The 27,424-nt window shown below is 44.8% G+C and overlaps 1 protein-coding gene across 15 annotated transcripts in view; it reads left to right on the top strand.

The window, feature by feature from the left end:
* Window positions 1-27,424, top strand: part of LPA (lipoprotein(a)) — a 161,158-nt gene that overhangs the window by 55,604 nt on the left and 78,130 nt on the right. For 2 of the 15 annotated variants that reach the window (XM_050789197.1, XM_050789199.1), the window contains 10 exons: window positions 397-556; window positions 4,566-4,747; window positions 5,956-6,115; window positions 10,132-10,313; window positions 11,520-11,679; window positions 15,695-15,876; window positions 17,023-17,182; window positions 21,166-21,347; window positions 22,443-22,602; window positions 26,589-26,770. In XM_050789197.1, the coding sequence (XP_050645154.1) occupies window positions 397-556; window positions 4,566-4,747; window positions 5,956-6,115; window positions 10,132-10,313; window positions 11,520-11,679; window positions 15,695-15,876; window positions 17,023-17,182; window positions 21,166-21,347; window positions 22,443-22,602; window positions 26,589-26,770 (1,710 nt within the window). The remainder of the gene's footprint in view (window positions 1-396; window positions 557-4,565; window positions 4,748-5,955; window positions 6,116-10,131; window positions 10,314-11,519; window positions 11,680-15,694; window positions 15,877-17,022; window positions 17,183-21,165; window positions 21,348-22,442; window positions 22,603-26,588; window positions 26,771-27,424) is intronic. The other 13 variants (XM_050789205.1, XM_050789202.1, XM_050789200.1 and 10 more) reach the window with 12 other exon arrangements.

Below are 27,424 nucleotides of genomic sequence, written 5' to 3'. Positions count from 1 at the left end.
TCTGTCCCCGACAGCCGATTACCACCTGCAGCCCGCATTGCCAAATGCAGTGCCCTTTGCTCGATCTTGCCCTATCTTCCCCATTCAGTAGAGTTTCCCAGAAAGGTGGTTGCTCGTGAGCGCACTTTCCAATGAGGAGAGCAGTCTGATCTGTTGTGTTTCTCTAAGGTTTCAGGTGAAATATTTCCAAGAACTGACTACGGTTCTAGAATGGTAGGAATCTGTTGCTTTGGTGTTGGTTTGTTGGTTGGTTTTCTCACATCCCTCGGTCTACGGATAAGGAAAAGAGTACGGTCGTAATTCTCATAGACTCCTTCCTGGTTGTGTCATCAGTGGCTTCACATGTATCTCTGTTCTCAGAGATCCTCAGCTTGATTTCTTCTGTTTTCCTTTCAGCACCGACTGAGCAAAGGCCTGGGGTGCAGGAGTGCTACCACGGTAATGGACAGAGTTATCGAGGCACATACTTCACCACTGTGACAGGAAGAACCTGCCAAGCTTGGTCATCTATGACACCGCACTCTCATAGTCGGACCCCGGAAAACTACCCAAATGGGTATGTCTTTGTTCTTTACCGTAAGGGAAGAAAGGGTCAACTGAAGTTTCTGTTAGAAGAGACGTGCTTCAAGCTGAGTTCTCCGAACTCAACTTGTGTCAGACGCAGATGGCGTAGCAAAATGTCTCAGGATGATTGCCTTGGAGCTACGGGTCTGAGAGAAGAGAACTGTTAAGCTGCCTCTCCTTCCTCCTAGTTTTATGGAGCAGAAGGGACATCTGGAGGCGAGGACATCACATGATGAAGAAAGTCAGAATGGCAAACGACCAAACACTTAGATTACCCTTCCACAACACCCACTAAGGGTCAATGAAGACTTTCCAATTGGAATTCTGTTATTCTGACTTCCAATTCCTGAAGGGAAGGTTGTGTTTGCCTTTTCTGTCTGGGCTCATGAGGAAAGATAGGTGCTTATTTATGGACAGGTAAATGTATCTCTTTCTACGTCTGGGGGAGGGAAACACTCGGCCTTAAGTACCAGTGGCCTGAAGGGATACGGGTTCGCAGCAAGAGAAGAGCCAAGGCAGGAAGGCAGATGAGAGTGAGCAAAAGAGACGGATGCTGAAAAGCAAAAGGGATGGGTAGAGATGGACAGAAGCCTGGGTCTGAGCACCCCAGGGCCAATTTTTTGGCCAGCAGCGACTACAAAAGACATGGAAAAATGGTTTCTCCATGTGGGACAGGAGATGGTAGAGGACCCTAGAGAATTGAGAGAGGGGCAATGATGAGCTCAACTCCATAGATGCCTTGGCTTTCTTCCTGGATACCTTCCTGCACTGACTAGCAGCAAGGAGATGGAGCCCAAGCAGACTGTAGCCATCTTGCTGAAGGTAACGGAGGGATTGGAGTTTGGGATGATTCTGGTAGCTAAAACTTTCTAGGTCTGCAGAAATAAGACCTGGTTTGTGGAGGAAAGGAGCTCTACAAATACGCATAGAAGTCTCCTCCAGTTGTTGGCCTGACATGACGCTGCATGTGCACAGAAAATGGTTCCACAAGAAAGTATGGCAAAGAACATTTACTGAGAAACAGCAACTACAAGAGAACAGCAAGCTCAATAAAGAAGACAGAGATCACATAGCACTGTGGGAGACTGGAGTTCTTACCAGCTAGACGGAGAGTCCTCACAGAACACGTTGCCAATTCCGTGGAGACCCCAGAACAGCCATAATTTAAAAGTGGTATTAAGATATTCCGAGAAATCAGGCAGCTGCAGACAACCCCTTTCATAGCTGAAAAGCGAGTGTCCAAGCATCAAATCGGTTTCCAAGTCAATGAACTGCCAGTGAGAGGAAATCTCAAGTCTCTTTACAAGTAAACAAGAAAGTCAATTGGCTCAGCTATGAGGTATCCCGAGAGTGAGTCCTAAATTTAAACTTTGACTACATGTCGGAAAGCATTTCGTGTGATCCATAACCAGGAAATAAATCAGGCCATACAAACAAGCTCAGAAATGACAGAAATGATTAGAATTGCATGAAAATTTGACATATCATTATGACAACCGATTTCAAATATTTAAAAAATGAATATGAAACAAACCAGATATCATGTCAAGAGAAAATAACAGTATAGAATAGCCAAATCAAATTAAAGAACTAATATAAAAACAGTATGTCTTAAATGAATAAATTACTGCATGGCCACCTGATCAAGTTAGGACATTTCAGAAGAAAAAATTAACCAAACAAACAATTCTACAGAACCTACAGAACTAGTTACACACACACACACACACCCAAATTCAAAACACACCCCGTACACGGACTCACGCAAAATCTCACAATTTCTCTCTCACACACAAGGACACTCCTGAAGAAATAGTGAAATACGAAATCAACCGAGCCTCACAGACATGTAGGAAAATATGAAAAGATTTATTGCATGTGGGAAGCAAGTCACAGAAAAGAGCAAGGGAGTTTGGAGTAGAAGCAAGTACCGGAATCAAGGATGGTTGATAACTTTTCAATTATGAAGAACGTTGACAAAATCACGGTTTCATGAACCTCTAGGGATCAAATAGGAAATTTCAGAAACAAACAAACAAACAAACAAACAAACAGAAAAAACCGTGTGTGTCGTACTTCTGTACATCACAGTTTGAAGGTAACAAGGCACAGGCATAATACGAAGAAACATCTCAGGAGAAAGTGGAGGAAAAAGAGCTGTGTCTTCCTAGAAGTACAGTGATACAAATTGCTAATGCGTTCACCTCAGAAACACTGGAAGCCGGATGCCAGGGAATATTATTAAAATGATAATCTGGAACCAGAAGAGATCACCGCGAAATGCTGAATCCAGCAATAAAATGCCTTGATGACGATCTCTGTTTGGATAAATGCATATTGTGCACTGCCCCAAACAAAGAAACCAGAAACTGCCAGACTTTGGAATGAGCAGCCTTATGTAACAAGAGACGTGACCCGAAGGAATTAGATAGAAGAAGAATAGAAGAAGAAGGGAACTTTCTGCAGCCCACATAATGTAGAATCCAGCAATTCGCAAATGTAGATAGATGTAAATGCAAAATTTTCTTGATCAAATTTCTATGTCTTTTTCAATGAGAGTTGACTGCTTGAAGCAGAATGATAGCACTATGTCTAAGTTTAGCATATGTAGAGGTAACAGGTTGAACAGGTAGCATAAATCATGCAGGTAATAATTGGAAGTGTACCACTGTGTCTTACCTCATGCACGATGGTATGTAATATTAATAAAAGGTTACTGTGTGGGTTCAAAGGGATATTGCAAATCCTAGAACAATCACAAAGTTTTGAACTCTGAGGTTTATGTTATAATAAGAATATTCCATGCATTCCAAAGAGGGAAGCCAAGGAAGAAAAAGAAGTCTTTCAAGAGCTCGGGCTCTTATACATCCAGTTGCTGATTGAACCAGCTTCCTGGAATGGAGGGTCTGAGGTTGAGACTAGGTCACAATTGTAGAGTCTCTAGAGAGAGAGTGTTGGATCCCCATGGCCCAGAATACATTTCCCATTTTCTCAGGCAGCCACAGGTCATGAATGTGAGGATACTGAGAGGTTGGAGCAACGTTCTTGGGAGGCATAAGGAAGAGCGAATGCTTCAAGATCCCCGCAGCCCAAACTCCTCCCCTGCTTTGCCCCCTTCTTCATTGCTTTCTGCTCCTCCGTAGCTGTCCGACCTCTTCAGATCTCTTAGTCTACCCTGCCGTCTTCCTTGATGCCATGGGTCCCACTGTTCTTTCAACTCATCCGCTTTCCCTCAGTCCCGGAGTGGCTGCGGCCAGCAGAGGATAGATTGAGAGCAAGAGAGAAGGTCCTGCCCAGGAACCCATTCTAGAGATACTGCATCCTGCCTGGGAGCAAATTTTCCAGGGCAGCTTTGAGAAGTTGTGCGGAAAGAAACCTACTTGACCCACGTGATATGAGAATGACAGACAGTAATAGTATTTTTGCACAATGCGTTTCCATGTGAAACGTAGAGCCTTTTCACTCCGTTTTGAGTACATAGTATGTGAAAGGTTGACCTGGAAAGGCTGTCCTTCTGGATGCCATGTTTTCTCGGAAGAACTACATGTTAGTTGCAATTCCCACTTTAGAATATGAAGCCCTACCGACAGAGATACGCAGAACTAGACAGATACAGATACTTTTGTGTGCGAATCAACAATGGCACAATACAGGCGTCAAAATGCATACCAGTTATTCCAGAGAGATGGATTGGGCAGAAGGTAGAAGGAGAATAGTCTGATCATGTTTTGGCCACGTGTATGCATTATCTCAGTGTCTCTAGGAAGCGTTTGCTGCTCCTTTAGATTTACAAAAATAGTAATAATCTATTAAGTATGAGAAATGTGCAGAGAGGATTAGTGATTGAGAGCCATTCGTGCTTGTGGCAATCATATGGTACTTTTAATGGGTATATTAGAAAGGCACCAGGAAATGACCTTGTTGCCGCACAAAGGAGAGGGTGTGGGGTCCCCTGCATAGTGTCCCACCTCTTGTGACATGTATCGTTTTGGAATTTCCAGTGGCTTGATCAGGAACTACTGCAGGAATCCAGATCCTGTGGCAGCCCCTTATTGTTATACGATGGATCCCAATGTCAGGTGGGAGTACTGCAACCTGACACAATGCTCAGACGCAGAAGGGACTGCCGTCGCACCTCCGAATGTCACCCCGGTTCCAAGCCTAGAGGCTCCTTCCGAACAAGGTAAGGAGCCTGTGGCCAGACATCTACACGCTTAGAAGCTGGGATGAAAAGCCATGGAAATTCCCAGTGGTGCGGCCGCTTTCAATGGTCCACGGATGCTCGAGTGTTGACTGAGTTCTGCCATGTAGGAGGAAGCCTGCGTGCACTCTCTGGGGGAGTCAGCGGAGTGATTTCTGGTACAACGTGGGTGGGCTGTGTCTTTAGGATGGGCCCAAACCCTCCAGGGTGATTGCCTGCACAAGTCACCTGGTTGTAAAACGGACTATCTCAGTGTCTTAGCCAACATTTTTATTGTGACATGCTCTGAGGTGTGTGACTCTTTCCAAGCCAGGAAGCATTTCCAGGGATTGCTTCAAGTAGACAGCATTGGGTGCAATCTTCCGCATTGCAGATTCCGAGAAATATGACTCTGGAGCCTGTCGCCCTGGAGAAACCTAACAGGGCTTCCTTAATTCCATATCGCCCTGGGTCTGTGGAGCAGTACATGAGCTCCCAATGCTCTAAGGCTCTGCAGCCCTAGGCTTTGAAGGGAGTGATTTCTCAGTGTTCTTAAACCTCTTTGTGATGGCACTTGTACCTGGGAGGGGTCTGGAGAGAAAGAGTAGTAGACTTCTCCTTTATTGCAATTCAGGATGCGGGGCAGGAGAGGATTCCCTCTCTCCTCCAAAGGAATAAGCTTTTGGCCTGCACACATCCCTGAGAAGCAAAGTGTCGTTGCCTTCAGTCAGATATAGAGGACCGTTTTCTGCCCCATGGCCCGGAAGCCAAAGGCCTTGGCTTTCATGAACAACGGTCTAGGGAAACATACCTGTCCCCGCCTCTGTCCCCGACAGCCGATTACCACCTGCAGCCCGCATTGCCAAATGCAGTGCCCTTTGCTCGATCCTGCCCCATTCAGTAGAGTTTCCCAGAAAGGTGGTTGCTCGTGAGCGCACTTTCCAATGAGGAGAGCAGTCTGATCTGTTGTGTTTCTCTAAGGTTGCAGGTGAAATATTTCCAAGAACTGACTACGGTTCTAGAATGGTAGGAATCTGTTGCTTTGGTGTTGGTTTGTTGGTTGGTTTTCTCACATCCCTCGGTCTACGGATAAGGAAAAAAGAGTACGGTCGTAATTCTCATAGACTCCTTCCTGGTTGTGTCATCAGTGGCTTCACATGTATCTCTGTTCTCAGAGATCCTCAGCTTGATTTCTTCTGTTTTCCTTTCAGCACCGACTGAGCAAAGGCCTGGGGTGCAGGAGTGCTACCACGGTAATGGACAGAGTTATCGAGGCACATACTTCACCACTGTGACAGGAAGAACCTGCCAAGCTTGGTCATCTATGACACCGCACTCTCATAGTCGGACCCCGGAAAACTACCCAAATGGGTATGTCTTTGTTCTTTACCGTAAGAGAAGAAAGGGTCAACTGAAGTTTCTGTTAGAAGAGACGTGCTTCAAGCTGAGTTCTCCGAACTCAACTTGTGTCAGACGCAGATGGCGTAGCAAAATGTCTCAGGATGATTGCCTTGGAGCTACGGGTCTGAGAGAAGAGAACTGTTAAGCTGCCTCTCCTTCCTCCTAGTTTTATGGAGCAGAAGGGACATCTGGAGGCGAGGACATCACATGATGAAGAAAGTCAGAATGGCAAACGACCAAACACTTAGATTACCCTTCCACAACACCCACTAAGGGTCAATGAAGACTTTCCAATTGGAATTCTGTTATTCTGACTTCCAATTCCTGAAGGGAAGGTTGTGTTTGCCTTTTCTGTCTGGGCTCATGAGGAAAGATAGGTGCTTATTTATGGACAGGTAAATGTATCTCTTTCTACGTCTGTGTAAACTCCAATGGGGGAGGGAAACACTCGGCCTTAAGTACCAGTGGCCTGAAGGGATACGGGTTTGCAGCAAGAGAAGAGCCAAGGCAGGAAGGCAGATGAGAGTGATGCTGAAAAGAGACGGATGCTGAAAAGCAAAAGGGATGGGGAGATGGACAGAAGCCTGGGTCTGAGCACCCCAGGGCCAATTTTTTGGCCAGCAGCGACTACAAAAGACATGGAGAAATGGTTTCTCCATGTGGGAGAGGAAATGGTAGAGGCCCTAGCGTATTGAGAGAGGGGCAGTGATGAGCTCAACTCCATAGATGCCTTGTCTTTCTTCCTGGATAGCCTTCCTGCAGTGAGTAGCAAGGAGATGGAGCCCAAGCAGACTGTAGCCATCTTGCTGAAGGTAACGGAGGGATTGGAGTTTGGGATGATTCCGGTAGCTAAAACTTTCTAGGTCTGGCAGAAATAAGACCTGGTTTGTGGAGGAAAGGAGCTCTACAAATACGCATAGAAGTCTCCTCCAGTTGTTGGCCTGACATGACGCTGCATGTGCACAGAAAATGGTTCCACAAGAAAGTATGGCAAAGAACATTTACTGAGGAACAGCAGCTACAAGAGAACAGCAAGCTCAATAAAGAAGACAGAGATCACATAGCACTGTGGGAGACTGGAGTTCTTACCAGCTAGACGGGAGAGTCCTCACAGAACACGTTGCGAATTTCCGTGGAGACCCCAGAACAGCCATAATTTAAAAGTGGTATTAAGATATTCCGAGAATACAGTCAGCTGCAGACAACCCCTTTCATAGCTGAAAAGCGAGTGTCCAAGCATCAAATCGGTTTCCAAGTCAATGAACTGCCAGTGAGAGGAAATCTCAAGTCTCTTTACAAGTAAACAAGAAAGTCAATTGGCTCAGCTATGAGGTACCCCGAGAGTGAGTCCTAAATTTAAACTTTGACTACATGTCGGAAAGCATTTCGTGTGATCCATAACCAGGAAATAAATCAGGCCATACAAACAAGCTCAGAAATGACAGAAATGATTAGAATTGCGTGAAAATTTGACATATCATTATGACAACCGATTTCAAATATTTAAACAAATGAATATGAAACAAACCAGATGTCATGTCAAGAGAAATTAACAGTATAGAATAGCCAAATCAAATTAAAGAACTAATATAAAAACAGTATGTCTTAAATGAATAAATTACTGCATGGCCACCTGATCAAGTTAGACATTTCAGAAGAAAAAATTAACCAAACAGCAAATTCTACAGAACCTACAGAACTAGTTACACACACACACACACACACACCAAATTCAAAACACACCCGTACACGGACTCACGCAAAATCTCACAATTTCTCTCACACACAAGGACACTCCTGGAGAAATAGTGAAATACGAAATCAACCGAGCCTCACAGACACGTAGGAAAATATGAAAAGATTTATTGCATGTGGGAAGCAAGTCACAGAATAGAGCAAGGGAGTTTGGAGTAGAAGCAAGTGCCAGAATCAAGGATGGTTGATAACTTTTCAATTATGAAGAACGTTGACAAAATCACGGTTTCATGAACCTCTAGGGATCAAATAGGAAATTTCAGAAACAAACAAACAAACAAACAAACAGAAAAAACCGTGTGTGTCGTACTTCTGTACATCACAGTTTGAAGGTAACAAGGCACAGGCATAATACGAAGAAACATCTCAGGAGAAAGTGGAGGAAAAAGAGCTGTGTCTTCCTAGAAGTACAGTGATACAAATTGCTAATGCGTTCACCTCAGAAACACTGGAAGCCGGATGCCAGGGAATATTATTAAAATGATAATCTGCAACCAGAAGAGATCACCGCGAATGCTGAATCCAGCAATAAAATGCCTTGATGACGATCTCTGTTGGATAAATGCATATTGTTCACTGCCCCAAACAAAGCAACCAGAAACTGCCAGACTTTGGAATGAGCAGCCTTATGTAACAAGAGACGTGACCCGAAGGAATTAGATAGAAGAAGAATAGAAGAAGAAGGGAACTTTCTGCAGCCCACATAATGTAGAATCCAGCAATTCGCAAATGTAGATAGATGTAAATGCAAAATTTTCTTGATCAAATTTCTATGTCTTTTTCAATGAGAGTTGACTGCTTGAAGCAGAATGATAGCACTATGTCTAAGTTTAGCATATGTAGAGGTAACAGGTTGAACAGGTAGCATAAATCATGCAGGTAATAATTGGAAGTGTACCACTGTGTCTTACCTCATGCACGATGGTATGTAATATTAATAAAAGGTTACTGTGTGGGTTCGAAGGGATATTGCAAATCCTAGAGCAATCGCAAAGTTTTGACCTCTGAGGTTTATGTTATAATAAGAATATTCCATGCATTCCAAAGAGGGAAGCCAAGGAAGAAAAAGAAGTCTTACAAGAGCTCGGGCTCTTATACACCCAGTTGCTGATTGAACCAGCTTCCTGGAATGGAGGGTCTGAGGTTGAGACTAGGTCACAATTGTAGAGTCTCTAGAGAGAGAGTGTTGGATCCCCATGGCCCAGAATACATTTCCCATTTTCTCAGGCAGCCACAGGTCATGAATGTGAGGATACTGAGAGGTTGGAGCAAGGTTCTTGGGAGGCATAAGGAAGAGCGAATGCTTCAAGATCCCCGCAGCCCAAAGTCCTCCCCTGCTTTGCCCCCTTCTTCATTGCTTTCTGCTCCTCCGTAGCTGTCCGACCTCTTCAGATCTCTTAGTCTACCCTGCCGTCTTCCTTGATGCCATGGGTCCCACTGTTCTTTCAACTCATCCGCTTTCCCTCAGTCCCGGAGTGGCTGCGGCCAGCAGAGGATAGATTGAGAGCAAGAGAGAAGGTCCTGCCCAGGAACCCATTCTAGAGATACTGCATCCTGCCTGGGAGCAACTTTTCCAGGGCAGCTTTGAGAAGTGGTGCGGAAAGAAACCTACTTGACCCACGTGATACGAGAATGACAGACCGTAGTAGTATTCGCACAACGCGTTTCCATGTGAAACGTAGAGCCTTTTCACTCCGTTTTGAGTACATAGTATGGGAAGGTTGACCTGGAAAGGCTGTCCTTCTGGATGCCATGTTTTCTCGGAAGAACTACATGTTAGTTGCAACTCCCACTTTAGAATATGAAGCCCTACCGACAGAGATACGCAGAAGTAGACAGATACAGATACTTTTGTGTGCGAATCAACAATGGCACAATACAGGCGTCAAAATGCGTACCAGTTATTCCAGAGAGATGGATTGGGCAGAAGGTAGGTAGAAGGAGAATAGTCTGATCATGTTTTGGCCACGTGTATGCATTATCTCAGTGTCTCTAGGAAGCGTTTGCTCCTTTAGATTTACAAAAATAGTAATAATCTCTTAAGTATGAGAAATGTGCAGAGAGGATTAGTGATTGAGAGCCATTCGTGCTTGTGGCAATCATATGGTACTTTTAATGGGTATATTAGAAAGGCACCAGGAACGACCATGTTGCCGCACAAAGGAGAGGGTGTGGCGTCCCCGTGCATAGTGTCCCACCTCTTGTGACATGTATCGTTTTGGAATTTCCAGTGGCTTGATCAGGAACTACTGCAGGAATCCAGATCCTGTGGCAGCCCCTTATTGTTATACCATGGATCCCAATGTCAGGTGGGAGTACTGCAACCTGACACAATGCTCAGACGCAGAAGGGACTGCCGTCGCACCTCCGAATGTCACCCCGGTTCCAAGCCTAGAGGCTCCTTCCGAACAAGGTAAGGAGCCTGTGGCCAGACATCTACACGCTTAGAAGCTGGGATGAAAAGCCATGGAAATTCCCAGTGGTGCGGCCGCTTTCAATGGTCCACGGATGCTCGAGTGTTGACTGAGTTCTGCCATGTAGGAGGAAGCCTGCGTGCACTCTCTGGGGGAGTCAGCGGAGTGATTTCTGGTACAACGTGGGTGGGCTGTGTCTTTAGGATGGGCCCAAACCCTCCAGGGTGATTGCCTGCACAAGTCACCTGGTTGTAAAACGGACTATCTCAGTGTCTTAGCCAACATTTTTATTGTGACATGCTCTGAGGTGTGTGACTCTTTCCAAGCCAGGAAGCATTTCCAGGGATTGCTTCAAGTAGACAGCATTGGGTGCAATCTTCCGCATTGCAGATTCCGAGAAATATGACTCTGGAGCCTGTCGCCCTGGAGAAACCTAACAGGGCTTCCTTAATTCCATATCGCCCTGGGTCTGTGGAGCAGTACATGAGCTCCCAATGCTCTAAGGCTCTGCAGCCCTAGGCTTTGAAGGGAGTGATTTCTCAGTGTTCTTAAACCTCTTTGTGATGGCACTTGTACCTGGGAGGGGTCTGGAGAGAAAGAGTAGTAGACTTCTCCTTTATTGCAATTCAGGATGCGGGGCAGGAGAGGATTCCCTCTCTCCTCCAAAGGAATAAGCTTTTGGCCTGCACACATCCCTGAGAAGCAAAGTGTCGTTGCCTTCAGTCAGATATAGAGGACCGTTTTCTGCCCCATGGCCCGGAAGCCAAAGGCCTTGGCTTTCATGAACAACGGTCTAGGGAAACATACCTGTCCCCGCCTCTGTCCCCGACAGCCGATTACCACCTGCAGCCCGCATTGCCAAATGCAGTGCCCTTTGCTCGATCCTGCCCCATTCAGTAGAGTTTCCCAGAAAGGTGGTTGCTCGTGAGCGCACTTTCCAATGAGGAGAGCAGTCTGATCTGTTGTGTTTCTCTAAGGTTGCAGGTGAAATATTTCCAAGAACTGACTACGGTTCTAGAATGGTAGGAATCTGTTGCTTTGGTGTTGGTTTGTTGGTTGGTTTTCTCACATCCCTCGGTCTACGGATAAGGAAAAGAGTACGGTCGTAATTCTCATAGACTCCTTCCTGGTTGTGTCATCAGTGGCTTCACATGTATCTCTGTTCTCAGAGATCCTCAGCTTGATTTCTTCTGTTTTCCTTTCAGCACCGACTGAGCAAAGGCCTGGGGTGCAGGAGTGCTACCACGGTAATGGACAGAGTTATCGAGGCACATACTTCACCACTGTGACAGGAAGAACCTGCCAAGCTTGGTCATCTATGACACCGCACTCTCATAGTCGGACCCCGGAAAACTACCCAAATGGGTATGTCTTTGTTCTTTACCGTAAGAGAAGAAAGGGTCAACTGAAGTTTCTGTTAGAAGAGACGTGCTTCAAGCTGAGTTCTCCGAACTCAACTTGTGTCAGACGCAGATGGCGTAGCAAAATGTCTCAGGATGATTGCCTTGGAGCTACGGGTCTGAGAGAAGAGAACTGTTAAGCTGCCTCTCCTTCCTCCTAGTTTTATGGAGCAGAAGGGACATCTGGAGGCGAGGACATCACATGATGAAGAAAGTCAGAATGGCAAACGACCAAACACTTAGATTACCCTTCCACAACACCCACTAAGGGTCAATGAAGACTTTCCAATTGGAATTCTGTTATTCTGACTTCCAATTCCTGAAGGGAAGGTTGTGTTTGCCTTTTCTGTCTGGGCTCATGAGGAAAGATAGGTGCTTATTTATGGACAGGTAAATGTATCTCTTTCTACGTCTGGGGGAGGGAAACACTCGGCCTTAAGTACCAGTGGCCTGAAGGGATACGGGTTCGCAGCAAGAGAAGAGCCAAGGCAGGAAGGCAGATGAGAGTGATGCTGAAAAGAGACGGATGCTGAAAAGCAAAAGGGATGGGGAGATGGACAGAAGCCTGGGTCTGAGCACCCCAGGGCCAATTTTTTGGCCAGCAGCGACTACAAAAGACATGGAGAAATGGTTTCTCCATGTGGGAGAGGAAATGGTAGAGGCCCTAGCGTATTGAGAGAGGGGCAGTGATGAGCTCAACTCCATAGATGCCTTGTCTTTCTTCCTGGATAGCCTTCCTGCAGTGAGTAGCAAGGAGATGGAGCCCAAGCAGACTGTAGCCATCTTGCTGAAGGTAACGGAGGGATTGGAGTTTGGGATGATTCCGGTAGCTAAAACTTTCTAGGTCTGCAGAAATAAGACCTGGTTTGTGGAGGAAAGGAGCTCTACAAATACGCATAGAAGTCTCCTCCAGTTGTTGGCCTGACATGACGCTGCATGTGCACAGAAAATGTTCCACAAGAAAGTATGGCAAAGAACATTTACTGAGAACAGCAGCTACAAGAGAACAGCAAGCTCAATAAAGAAGACAGAGATCACATAGCACTGTGGGAGACCGGAGTTCTTACCAGCTAGACGAGAGAGTCCTCACAGAACACATTGCCGAATTCCGTGGAGACTCCAGAACAGCCATAATTTAAAAGTGGTATTAAGATATTCCGAGAAATACAGTCAGCTGCAGACAACCCCTTTCATAGCTGAAAAGCGAGTGTCCAAGCATCAAATCGGTTTCCAAGTCAATGAACTGCCAGTGAGAGGAAATCTCAAGTCTCTTTACAAGTAAACAAGAAAGTCAATTGGCTCAGCTATGAGGTACCCCGAGAGTGAGTCCTAAATTTAAAACTTTGACTACATGTCGAAAAGCATTTCGTGTGATCCATAACCAGGAAATAAATCAGGCCATACAAACAAGCTCAGAAATGACAGAAATGATTAGAATTGCATGAAAATTTGACATATCATTATGACAACCGATTTCAAATATTTAAAAAAATGAATATGAAACAAACCAGATATCATGTCAAGAGAAATTAACAGTATAGAATAGCCAAATCAAATTAAAGAACTAATATAAAAAAAGTATGTCTTAAATGAAAAAATTACTGCATGGCCACCTGATCAAGTTAGACATTTCAGAAGAAAAAATTAACCAAACAGCAAATTCTACAGAACCTACAGAACTAGTTACACACACACACACACAAATGCAAAACACACCCAAATACAAAACACACCCGTACACGGACTCACAAAAATCTCACAATTTCTCTCACACACAAGGACACTCCTGGAGAAATAGTGAAATACGAAATCAACCGAGCCTCACAGACACGTAGGAAAATATGAAAAGATTTATTGCATGTGGGAAGCAAGTCACAGAATAGAGCAAGGGAGTTTGGAGTAGAAGCAAGTGCCAGAATCAAGGATGGTTGATAACTTCAATTATGAAGAACGTTGACAAAATCACGGTTTCATGAACCTCTAGGGATCAAATAGGAAATTTCAGAAACAAAAAACAAAAAAACAAACAAAAAAAAAAACCGTGTGTGTCGTACTTCTGTACATCACAGTTTGAAGGTAACAAGGCACAGGCATAATACGAAGAAAACATCTCAGGAGAAAGTGGAGGAAAAAGAGCTGTGTCTTCCTAGAAGTACAGTGATACAAATTGCTAATGCGTTCACCTCAGAAACACTGGAAGCCGGATGCCAGGGAATATTATTAAAATGATAATCTGAACCAGAAGAGATCACCGCGAATGCTGAATCCAGCAATAAAATGCCTTGATGACGATCTCTGTTGGATAAATGCATATTGTGCACTGCCCCAAACAAAGCAACCAGAAACTGCCAGACTTTGGAATCAGCAGCCTTATGTAACAAGAGACGTGACCCAAAGGAATTAGATAGAAGAAGAATAGAAGAAGAAGGGAACTTTCTGCAGCCCACATAATGTAGAATCCAGCAATTCGCAAATGTAGATAGATGTAAATGCAAAATATTTTCTTGATCAAATTTCTATGTCTTTTTCAATGAGAGTTGACTGCTTGAAGCAGAATGATAGCACTATGTTTAAGTTTAGCATATGTAGAGGTAACAGGTTTGAACAGGTAGCATAAATCATGCAGGTAATAATTGGAAGTGTACCACTGTGTTTCTTACCTCATGCACGATGGTATGTAATATTAATAAAAGGTTACTGTGTGGGTTCGAAGGGATATTGCAAATCCTAGAGCAATCGCAGTTTTGAACTCTGAGGTTTATGTTATAATAAGAATATTCCATGCATTCCAAAGAGGGAAGCCATGGAAGAAAAAGAAGTCTTACAAGAGCTCGGGCTCTTATACATCCAGTTGCTGATTGAACCAGCTTCCTGGAATGGAGGGTCTGAGGTTGAGACTAGGTCACAATTGTAGAGTCTCTAGAGAGAGAGTGTTGGATCCCCATGGCCCAGAATACATTTCCCATTTTCTCAGGCAGCCACAGGTCATGAATGTGAGGATACTGAGAGGTTGGAGCAAGTTCTTGGGAGGCATAAGGAAGAGCGAATGCTTCAAGATCCCCGCAGCCCAAAGTCCTCCCCTGCTTTGCCCCCTTCTTCATTGTTTCTGCTCCTCCGTAGCTGTCCGACCTCTTCAGATCTCTTAGTCTACCCTGCCGTCTTCCTTGATGCCATGGGTCCCACTGTTCTTTCAACTCATCCGCTTTCCCTCAGTCCCGGAGTGGCTGCGGCCAGCAGAGGATAGATTGAGAGCAAGAGAGAAGGTCCTGCCCAGGAACCCATTCTAGAGATACTGCATCCTGCCTGGGAGCAAATTTTCCAGGGCAGCTTTGAGAAGTGTGCAGAAAGAAACCTACTTGACCCACGTGATACGAGAATGACAGACCGTAATAGTATTTGCACAACTGCGTTTCCATGTGAAACGTAGAGCCTTTTCAGTCCGTTTTTGAGTACATAGTATGTGAAGGTTGACCTGGAAAGGCTGTCCTTCTGGATGCCATGTTTTCTCTGAAGAACTACATGTTAGTTGCAATTCCCACTTTAGAATATGAAGCCCTACCGACAGAGAGATACGCAGAACTAGACAGATACAGATACTACTTTTGTGTGCGAATCAAACAATGGCACAATACAGACGTCAAAATCTATACCAGTTATTCCAGAGAGATGGATTGGGCAGAAGGTAGAAGGAGAATAGTCTGATCATGTTTTGGCCACGTGTATGCATTATCTCAGTGTCTCTAGGAAGCGTTTGCTCCTTTAGATTTACAAAAATAGTAATAATCTCTTAAGTATGAGAAATGTGCAGAGAGGATTAGTGATTGAGAGCCATTTGTGCTTGTGGCAATCATATGGTACTTTTAATGGGTATATTAGAAAGGCACCAGGAAATGACCTTGTTGCCGCACAAAAGAGAGGGTGTGGGGTCCCCGTGCATAGTGTCCCACCTCTTGTGACATGTATCGTTTTGGAATTTCCAGTGGCTTGATCAGGAACTACTGCAGGAATCCAGATCCTGTGGCAGCCCCTTATTGTTATACCATGGATCCCAATGTCAGGTGGGAGTACTGCAACCTGACACAATGCTCAGACGCAGAAGGGACTGCCGTCGCACCTCCGAATGTCACCCCGGTTCCAAGCCTAGAGGCTCCTTCCGAACAAGGTAAGGAGCCTGTGGCCAGACATCTACACGCTTAGAAGCTGGGATGAAAAGCCATGGAAATTCCCAGTGGTGCGGCCGCTTTCAATGGTCCACGGATGCTCGAGTGTTGACTGAGTTCTGCCATGTAGGAGGAAGCCTGCGTGCACTCTCTGGGGGAGTCAGCGGAGTGATTTCTGGTACAACGTGGGTGGGCTGTGTCTTTAGGATGGGCCCAAACCCTCCAGGGTGTGCCCAGGGTGTGCCCAGGAAGCTTTTCCAGGGATTTCTTCAAGTAGACAGCATTCAGTGCAATCTTCAGCATTGCAGATTCCAAGAAATATGACTCTGGAGCCTGTCACCCTGGAGAAGCCTAACAGGGCTTCCTTATTCCATATCACCCTGGGTCAATAGAGCAGTACATGAACTCCCAATGCTCTAAGGCTCTGCAGCCCTAGGCTTTGAAGGGAGTGATTTCTCCGTATTCTTAAACCTGTTTCTGATGGCACCTGTACCAGGAAGGGGTTTGGAGAGAAAGAGTAGTAGATTTCTTGTTTATTGTAATTCAGAATACGGGGCACAAGTGGACTCCCTCTCTCCTCCAGAGAAATAAGTTTTTGGCCTGCACACATCCCTGAGAAACAAAGTGTCTTTGCCTTCAGTCAGATATAGAGGACCGTTTTCTGCCCCATGGCCCAGAAGCCAACGGCCTTGGTTTTCATGATCAACGGTCTAGGGAAACATGCAAGATTTCCGTGTCTGTCCCCGCCTCTGTCCCCGACAGCCGATTACCACCTGCAGCCCGCATTGCCAAATGCAGTGCATTTTGATCAATCTTGCCCTATCTTCCTCATGAACATTCAGTAGAGTTTCCTAGAAAGGTGCTTGCTCATGAGCGCACTTTCCAATGAGAAGCATTGTGATCTGCTCTATTTCTCTAAGGTTTCAGGTGAAATATTTCCAAGAACTTACTGCGGTTCTAGATTGGTAGGAATCTGTTGCTTTGGTGTTGGTTTGTTGGTTGGTTTTCTCACATCCCTCGGCCTACGGATAAGGAAAAGAGTATGGTCGTAATTCTCATAGACTCCTTTCTGGTCGTGTCATCAGTGGCTTCACATGTTTCTCTTTTCTCAGAGATACTCAGCTTGATTTTTTCCATTTTCTTTTCAGCACCAACTGAGCAAAGGCCTGGTGTCCAGGAGTGCTACCATGGTAATGGACAGAGTTATCGAGGCACATACTTCACCACTGTGACAGGAAGAACCTGCCAAGCTTGGTCATCTATGACACCACATTCTCATAGTCGTACCCCAGAAAACTACCCAAATGGGTATGTCTTTGTTCTTTACCGTAAGGGAAGAAAATGTCAATTGAAGTTTCTGTTAGAAGAGACGTGCTTCAAGCTGAGTTCTCTGAACTCAACTTGTGTCAGACAGAGATGGTGCAGCAAAATGTCTCAGGATGATTGCCTTGGAGCTACGGGTCTGAGAGAAGAGAACTGTTAAGCTGCCTCTCCTTCCTCCTAGTTTTATGGAGCAGAAGGGACATCTGGAGGCGAGGACATCACATGATGAAGAAAGTCAGAATGGCAAACGACCAAACACTTAGATTACCCTTCCACAACACCCACTAAGGGTCAATGAAGACTTTCCAATTGGAATTCTGTTATTCTGACTTCCAATTCCTGAAGGGAAGGTTGTGTTTGCCTTTTCTGTATGGGCCAATGAGGAAAGAATATGTACTTAAGTATGGACAGGCAAATGTATCCATTTCTATATCTACATATATTCCAACGGGGAGGGAAACACTCGGCCTTAAGTACCAGTGGCCTGAAGGGATACGAGTTCGCAGCAAGAGAAGAGCCAAGGCAGGAAGGCAGATGTGAGTCAGCAAGGAGACCGATGCTGAAAAGCAAAATGGACGGGTAGATATACAGAAGCCCGGGTCTGAGCACCCCGTGGCCAATTTTTTGGCCACGAATGACTACCAAAGACATGGAAAAATGGTTTCTCCATGTGGGACAAGAGATGGTAGAGGACCTAGAGAATTAAGAGAGGGGCAATGATGAGCTCAACTCCATAGATGCCTTGGCTTTCTACCTGGGTACCTTTCCTGCACTCACTAGCAAGGAGATGAATCCAAGCAGACTGTAGCCATCTTGCTGAAGGATGAGAGGTATTGGAGTTTGGGATGACTCTGGTAGCTATCATTTTCTAGGTCTGCTACAAATAAGACCTGCTTTGTGGAGTAAAGGAGCTCTGCAAATACGCATAGAAGTCTCCTCCAGTTGTTGGCCTGACATGGCGCTGCATGGGCACAGAAAATGGTTCCACAAGAAAGTATGGCAAAGAACATTTACTGAGAAACAGCAACTAAAAGAGAACAGCAAGCTCCATAAGGAAGACGGACATCACATAGCACTCTGGGAGATCCGAGTTCTTACCAGCTAGATGAGAGAGTCCTCACTGAACACATTGCCAATTCAGTGGAGACTCCGGAACAGCCTTGATTTAAAAGTGGAATTAATATATTCCTAGAAATCAGGCAGCTGCAGACAGCCCCTTTCATAGCTGAAAAGCCAGGGTCCAAGCATCAAATCGGTTTCCAAGTCAATGAATGCCTGTGAGAGGGAATCTCAACTCTCTTTTGAAGTAAACAAGGAAGTCTTGGCTCAGCTGCGCAGTATCCCCAGAGTTAGTCCCAAATTTAAACTTTGACTACATGTAGAAAAGCATTTTGTGTGATCCATGACCAGGAAATAAATCAGGCAATACAAACCATCTCAGAAATGACAGAAATGATTAGAATTGCGTGAAAATTTGACATATCGGTATGATAACGGATTTCTAATGTTTAAAAAATGAATATGCAACAAACCAAATATCATATCAAGAGAAAATAATAGTACAGAATAGCAAAATCAAATTAAAAACTGGTATAAAAAAAGTGTGTCTTAAATGAAAAAATTACTGTGTTGCCGCCTGCTCAAGTTAGACATTTCAGAAGAAAAAGTTAACCAACAAACAATTCTAGAGAACCTGCAGAACTAGTTACACACACACACACCCAAATTCAAAACACACCCATACAGGCATGCACGCAAAAACTCACAAGTTCTCTCTCACACACACAAGAACACCCCTGAAGAAATAGTGAAATATAAAATCAACCAAGCCTCACAGACATGTAGGTAAATTTGAAAAGGTTTTCTGAATGTGGGGAGCAAGTCACAGAAAAGACCAAGGGAGTTTGGAGTGGAAGCAAGTACCAGAAACAAGGATGGTTGATAACTTTTCAATTATGAAGAGCACTGAAAAAAATCACAGTTTCATGACATCTAGGGATCAAATAGGGAATTTCGGGAGAAAACAACCCCAGAAACCTGTGTACTCTACTTTTGTACATCAGAGTTTGAAGGTAACAAGGCAAAGGTAGAATACGAAGAAACATCTCAGGAGAAATTGGAAGAAAAAGGGCTGTGTCTTCCTAGAAGTACAGTGATACAAATTGCTAATGCGTTCACCTCAGAAACACTGGGAGCCGCATACCAGGGAATATTATTAAAACGATAATCTGGAACCAGAAGAGATCAACCGAGAATGCTGAATTCAGCAATAAAATGCCTTGAAGATGATCTGTGTTGGATAAATGCATATTATGCACTGCCCCAAACAAAGAAAGCGGAAACTGCCAGACTTTGGAATCAGCAGGCTTGTGTAACAAGAGACGTGACCCAAAGGTATTAGATAGAAGAAGAATAGAAGAAGAAGGGAACTTTCTGCAGCCCATGTAATGTAGATACCAGCAACCGGCAAATGCAGAAAGATGTAAATGCAAAATATTTTCTTGATCAAATTTCTATATCTTTTTAAATGAGAGTTGACTAAGCAGAATGATAGCAATATGTTTAACTTTAGCATATGTAGAGATAACAATTTGAACATGTAGCATAAATCATGCAGGTAATAATTGGACGTGGACCATTGTAAGTTTCTTACTCCATGCATGATGCTATGTAATATTAATAAAAGGTTACAGTGTGGGTTCAAAGGGATATTGCGAATCCTAGAACAATCACACAGTTTTGAACTCTGAGGTTTATGGTATAATAAGAATATTCCATGCATTCCAAAGAGGGAAGCCTAGAAAGGAGAAGAAATCTTTCAAGAGCTCGGGCTCTTATACATCCAGTTGCTGATTGAACCAACTTCCTGGAATGGAGGGTGTGGGGTTGAGACTAGGTAACAATTGTAGACTCTCTAGAGAGAGAGTGTTGGATAACCATGGCCCATAATACATTTCCCATTTTCTCAGGCAGTCACAGATCGTGAATTTGAGGATACTGAGAGGTTGGAGCAACGTTCTTGGGAAGCATAGGGAAGAGCAAATGCTTCAAGATCCCAACAGCCCAAACTCCTCCCCTGCTTTGCCCCCTTCTTCATTGCTTTCTGCTCCTCCGTAGCTGTCCGACCTCTTCAGATCTCTCAGTCCTCCCTGCCTTCTTCCTTTATGCCATGGATCCCACTGTTCTTTCAACTCATCCCCTTTCCCTCAGTCCTGAAGTGGCTGCAGCCAGCAGAGGATAGATTGAGAGCAACAGAGAAGGTCCTGCCCAGGAACCCATTCTAGAGATACTGCATCCTGCCTGGGAGCAAATTTTCCAGGGCAGCTTTGAGAAGTTGTGCAAAAATAAACCTACTTGACCCACTTGATATGGAAATGACAGACAGTAATAGTATTTACACAATGCATTTCCATGTGAAACGGAGAGCCTTTTCAGTATGTTTTGGGTACATAGTGTGTGAAGGTTGACATGGAAAGGCTATCCTTCTGGATGCCATGTTTTCTCTGAAGAACTACGTGTTGGCTGCAATTCCCACATTAGAATGTGAAGTCCTACCAAGAGAGATACTGAGAACTAGACAGATACAGATACTTTTGTATGTGAATAAACAATGGCACAATACAGACGTCAAAATCCATGCCAGTTATTCCAGAGAGATGGATTGGGCAGAAGGTAGAAGGAGAATAGTCTGATCACTTTTTGGCCACGTGTATGCATTATCTCAGTGTCTCTAAGAAGCGTTTGCTAGTTTAGATTTAAAAGAATGGTAATAATCTATTAAGTATGAGAAATGTGCAGAGAGGATTAGGGATTGAGAGCCATTTGTGCTTGCGGGAATCATATGGTACTTTTAATGGGTATGTTAGAAAGGCACCGATAATGACCTTGTCCCGCACAAAGGAGAGGATGTGGGGTGCCCCTACATATTGTCCCACCTCTTGTGACATGTATCGTTTTGGAATTTCCAGTGGCTTGATCAGGAACTACTGCAGGAATCCAGATCCTGTGGCAGCCCCTTATTGTTATACGATGGATCCCAATGTCAGGTGGGAGTACTGCAACCTGACACAATGCTCAGACGCAGAAGGGACTGCCGTCACACCTCCGACTGTCACCCCGGTTCCAAGCCTAGAGGCTCCTTCCGAACAAGGTAAGGAGCCTGTGGCCAGACATCTACACGCTTAGACGCCGGGATGAAAAGCCATGGAAATTCTGACTGGTGAAACAGCTTTCAGTGGTCCACGGATGCTGGAGTGTTGACCAACTTCTGCCATGTAGGAGGAAGCCTCCTTGCAGTGTCTGGAAGAGTCAGGGGAGTGATTTCTGGTACAACGTAGGTGAGCTGTGTCTTTAGGATGGGCACAAACCCTCCAGGGTGTGCTCAGGAAGCTTTTTCAGGGATTTCTTCAAGTAGACAGCATTCGGTGCAATCTTCAGCATTGCAGATTCCGAGAAATATGACTCTGGAGCCTGTGACCCTCGAGAAGCCTAACCGGGCTTCCTTAATTCCATATCGCCCTGGGTCTGTGGAGCAGCACGTGAACTCCCAATGCTCTAAGGCTCTGTAGCCCTTGGCTTGAAGGGACTGATTTCTCCGTATTCTTAAACCTCTTTCTGATGGTACTTGTACCTGGGAGGGGTCTGGAGAGAAAGAGTAGTAGACTTCTCCTTTATTACAATTCAGGATGCGGGGCAGGAGAGGATTCCCTCTCTCCTCCAAAGGAATAAGCTTTTGGCCTGCACACATCCCTGAGAAGCAAAGTGTCTTTGTCTTCAGTCAGATGTAGAGGACCGTTTTCTGCCCCATGGCCCGGAAGCCAAAGGCCTTGGCTTTCATGAACAACGGTCTAGGGAAACATACCTGTCCCCGACAGCCGATTACCACCTGCAGCCCGCATTGCCAAATGCAGTGCCCTTTGCTCGATCCTGCCCCATTCAGTAGAGTTTCCCAGAAAGGTGGTTGCTCGTGAGCACACTTTCCAATGAGGAGCAGTCTGATCTGTTCTCTTTCTCTAAGGTTTCAGGTGAAATATTTCCAAGAACTGACTACGGTTCTAGAATGGTAGGAATCTGTTGCTTTGGTGTTGGTTTGTTGGTTGGTTTTCTCACATCCCTCGGCCTACAGATAAGGAAAAGAGTACGGTCGTAATTCTCATAGACTCCTTCCTGGTTGTGTCATCCGTGGTTTCGCATGTATCTCTGTTCTAAGAGACACTCAGCTTGATTTCTTCTGTTTTCCTTTCAGCACCGACTGCACAAAGGCCTGGGGTGCAGGAGTGCTACCACGGTAATGGACAGAGTTATCGAGGCACATACTTCACCACTGTGACAGGAAGAACCTGCCAAGCTTGGTCATCTATGACACCGCACTCTCATAGTCGGACCCCGGAAAACTACCCAAATGGGTATGTCTTTGTTCTTTACTGTAGGAGATGAAAGGGTCAACTGAAGTTTCTGTTAGAAGAGACGTGCTTCAAGCTGAGTTCTCCGAACTCAACTTGTGTCAGACGCAGATGGCGTAGCAGAATGTCTCAGGATGATTGCGTTGGAGCTACGGGTCTGAGAGAAGAGAACTGTTAAGCTGCCTCTCCTTCCTCCTAGTTTTATGGAGCAGAAGGGACATCTGGAGGCGAGGACATCACATGATGAAGAAAGTCAGAATGGCAAACGACCAAACACTTAGATTACCCTTCCACAACACCCACTAAGGGTCAATGATGACTTTCCAATTGGAATTCTGTTATTCTGACTTCCAATTCCTGAAGGGAAGGTTGTGTTTGCCTTTTCTGTCTGGGCTCCTGAGGAAATATAGGTGCTTATTTATGGACAGGTAAATGTATCTCTTTCAACGTCTATGTAAACTCCAATGGGGGAGGGAAACACTCGGCCTTAATTACCAGTGGCCTGAAGGGATGTGGGTTTGCAACAAGAGAAGAGCCAAGGCAGGAAGGCAGATGAGAGTGAGCAAAGAGATGGATGCTGAAAAACAAAAGGGATGTGGAGATGGACAGAAGCCTGGGTCTGAGCACCCCAGGGCCAATTTTTTGGCCACGAGCGAGTACGAAAGACATGGAAAAATGGTTTCTCCATGTGGCACAGGAGATGGTAGAGGACCTAGAGAATTGAGAGAGGGGCAATGATGAGCTCAACTCCATAGATGCCTTGGCATTCTTCCTGGATACCTTCCTGCACTGACTTGCAAGGGGATGGAGCCCAAGCAGACTGTAGCCATCTTGTTGAAGGTAGGGGAGTGGTTGGAGTTTGGGATGATTCTGGTAGCTAAAACTTTCTAGGTCTGCCAGAAATAAGACCTGGTTTGTGGAGGAAAGGAGCTCTACAAATATGCAAAGAAGTCTCCTCCAGTTGTTGGCTTGACATGATGCTGCATGTGCACAGAAAATGGTTCCACAAGAAAGTATGGCAACGAACATTTACTGAGAAACAGCAACTACAAGAGAACAGCAAGCTCAATAAAGAAGACAGAGATCACATAGCACTGTGGGAGACTACAATTCTTACTAGCTAGACAGGAGAGTCCTCACAGAACACGTTGGCATTTCCGTGGAGACCCTAGAACAGCCATATTAATATATTCCGAGAATACAGGCAGCTGCAGACAATCCGTTTCATAGCTGAGAAGCGAGTGTCCAAGCATCAACGGTTTTCAAGTCAATGAACTGCCAGTGAGAGGAAACCTCAAGTCTCTTTACAAGTAAATAAGAAAGTCAATTGGCTCACCTATGAGGTATCCCAAGAGTGAGTCCTAAATTTAAACTTTGACTGCATGTCGGAAAGCATTTCGTGTGATCCATAACCAGGAAATAAATCAGGCAATACAAACAAGCTCAGAAATGACAGAAATGATTAGAATTGCATGAAAATTTGACGCATCAGTATGACAACCGATTTCAAATATTTAAACAAATGAATATGAAACAAACCAGATGTCATGTCAAGAGAAATTAACAGTATAGAATAGCCAAATCAAATTAAAGAACTAATATAAAAACACTATGTCTTAAATGAATAAATTACTGCATGGCCACCTGATCAAGTTAGACATTTCAGAAGAAAAAATTAACCAAACAGCAATTCTACAGAACCTACAGAACTAGTTGCACACACACACACACCCAAATTCAAAACACACCCGTACACGGACACATGCAAAATCTCACAAGTTCTCTCACACACAAGGACACTCCAGAAGAAATAGTGCAATACGAAATCAGCCGAGCTTCACAGACATGTAGGAAAATATGAAAAGATTTATTGCATGTGGGAAGCAAGTCACAGAAAAGAGCAAGGGAGTTTGGAGTAGAAGCAAGTACCGGAATCAAGGATGGTTGATAACTTTTCAGTTATGAAGAACGTTGACAAAATCACGGTTTCATGAAACTCTAGGGATCAAATAGGAAATTTCAGAAACAAACAAACAAACAAACAAACAGAAAAAACCGTGTGTGTTGTACTTCTGTACATCACAGGTCGAAGGTAACAAGGCACAGGCATAATACAAAGAAACATCTCAGGAGAAAGTAAAGGAAAAAGAGCTGTGTCTTCCCAGAAGTACAGTAATACAAATTGCCTATGCGTTCACCTCAGAAAAACTGGAAGCCGGATGCCAGGGATTATTATTAAAATGATAATCTGAAACTAGAAGAGATCAACCGAGAATGCTGAATCCAGCCATAAAATGCCTTGATGACGATCTCTGTTGGATAAATGCATATTGTGCACTGCCCCAAACAGAGAAACCAGAAACTGCCAAACTTTGGAATGAGCAGCCTTATGTAACTAGAGACGTGACCCGAAGGAATTAGATAGAAGAAGAATAGAAGAAGAAGGGAACTTTCTGCAGCCCACATAATGTAGAATCCAGCACTTCACAAACGTAGATAGATGTAAATGCAAAATATTTTCTCGATCAAATTTCTATGTCTTTTTCAATGAGAGTTGACTGCTTGAAGCAGAATGATAGCACTATGTTTAAGTTTAGCATATGTAGAGGTAACAGGTTGAACATGTAGCGTAAATCATGCAGGTAATAATTGGAAGTGTACCACTGTGTCTTACCTCATGCACGATGGTATGTAATATTAACAAAAGGTTACTGTGTGGGTTCAAAGGGATATTGCAAATCCTGGAGCAATCACAAAGTTTTGAGCTCTGAGTTTTATGTTATAATAAGAATATCCCATGCATTCCAAAGAGGGAAGCCAAGGAAGAAAAAGAAGTCTTACAAGAGCTCGGGCTCTTATACACCCAGTTGCTGATTGAACCAGCTTCCTGGAATGGAGGGTCTGAGGTTGAGACTCGATCACAGTTGTAGAGTCTCTAGAGAGAGAGTGTTGGATCACCATGGCCCAGAATACATTTCTCATTTTCTCAGGCAGCCACAGGTCATGAATGTGAGGATACTGAGAGGTTGGAGCAAGGTTCTTGGGAGGCATAAGGAAGAGCGAATGCTTCAAGATCCCCGCAGCCCAAAGTCCTCCCCTGCTTTACCCCCTTCTTCATTGCTTTCTGCTCCTCCCTAGCAGTCCGACCTCTTCAGATCTCTTAGTCTACCCTGCCGTCTTCCTTGATGCCATGGGTCCCACTGTTCTTTCAACTCATCCGCTTTCCCTCAGTCCCGGAGTGGCTGCAACCAGCAGAGGATAGATTGAGAGCAAGAGAGAAGGTCCTGCCCAGGAACCCATTCTAGAGATACTGCATCCTGCTTGGGAGCAAATTTTCCAGGGCAGCTTTGAGAAGTCCTGCGGAAAGAAACCTACTTGACCCACGTGATATGAGAATGACAGACAGTAACAGTATTTGCACAATGCGTTTCCATATGAAACGTAGAGCGTTTTAACTACGTTTTGAGTACATAGTATGGGAAGGTTGACCTGGAAAGGCTGTCCTTCTGGATGCCATGTTTTCTCGGAAGAACTACATGTTAGTTGCAACTCCCACTTTAGAATATGAAGCCCTACCGACAGAGATACGCAGAACTAGACAGATACAGATACTTTTGTGTGTGAATCAACAATGGCACAATACAGGCGTCAAAATGCATACCAGTTATTCCAGAGAGATGGATTGAGCAGAAGGTAGAAGGAGAATAGTCTGATCATGTTTTGGCCACGTGTGTGCATTACCTCAGTGTCTCTAGGAAGCGTTTGCTCCTTTAGATTTACAAATATAGTAATAATCTCTTAATTATGAGAAATGTGCAGAGAGGATTAGTGATTGAGAGCCATTCGTGCTTGTGGCAATCATATGGTACTTTTAATGGGTATATTAGAAAGGCACAGTAACGACCTTGTTTCCGCACAAAGGAGAGGGTGTGGGGTGCCCGTGCATAGTGTCCCACCTCTTGTGACATGTATCGTTTTGGAATTTCCAGTGGCTTGATCAGGAACTACTGCAGGAATCCAGATCCTGTGGCAGCCCCTTATTGTTATACCATGGATCCCAATGTCAGGTGGGAGTACTGCAACCTGACACAATGCTCAGACGCAGAAGGGACTGCCGTCGCACCTCCGAATGTCACCCCGGTTCCAAGTCTAGAGGCTCCTTCCGAACAAGGTAAGGAGCCTGTGGCCAGACACCTACACGCTTAGACGCTGGATGAAAAGCCATGGAAATTCCCAGTGGTGCGGCCGCTTTCAATGGTCCACGGATGCTCGAGTGTTGACTGAGTTCTGCCATGTAGGAGGAAGCCTGCGTGCACTCTCTGGGGGAGTCAGCGGAGTGATTTCTGGTACAACGTGGGTTGGCTGTTTCTTTAGGATGGGCCCAAAGCCTCCAGGGCGATTGCCTGCACAAGTCACCTCGTTGTAAAACGGACTATCTCAGTGTCTTAGCCAACGTTTTTATTGTGACATGCTCTGAAGTGTGTGAGTCTTTCCAAGCCAGGAAGCATTTCCAGGGATTGCTTCAAGTAGACAGCATTGGGTGCCATCTTCAGCATTGCAGATTCTGAGAAATATGACTCTGGAGCCTGTCGCCCTGGAGAAACCTAACAGGGCTTCCTAATTCCATATCGCCCTGGGTCTGTGGAGCAGTACATGAGCTCCCAATGCTCTAAGGCTCTGCAGCCCTAGGCTTTGAAGGGAGTGATTTCTCAGTGTTCTTAAACCTCTTTGTGATGGCACTTGTACCTGGGAGGGGTCTGGAGAGAAAGAGTAGTAGACTTCTCCTTTATTGCAATTCAGGATGCGGGGCAGGAGAGGATTCCCT

The sequence above is a fragment of the Macaca thibetana genome, chromosome 4 (assembly GCF_024542745.1).
Source record: "Macaca thibetana thibetana isolate TM-01 chromosome 4, ASM2454274v1, whole genome shotgun sequence".
Classification (NCBI taxonomy): Eukaryota; Metazoa; Chordata; class Mammalia; order Primates; family Cercopithecidae; genus Macaca; species Macaca thibetana.
The sequence above is the reverse complement of the archived record's forward strand: the minus strand, read 5'-3'. Positions and strand labels throughout refer to the sequence as shown.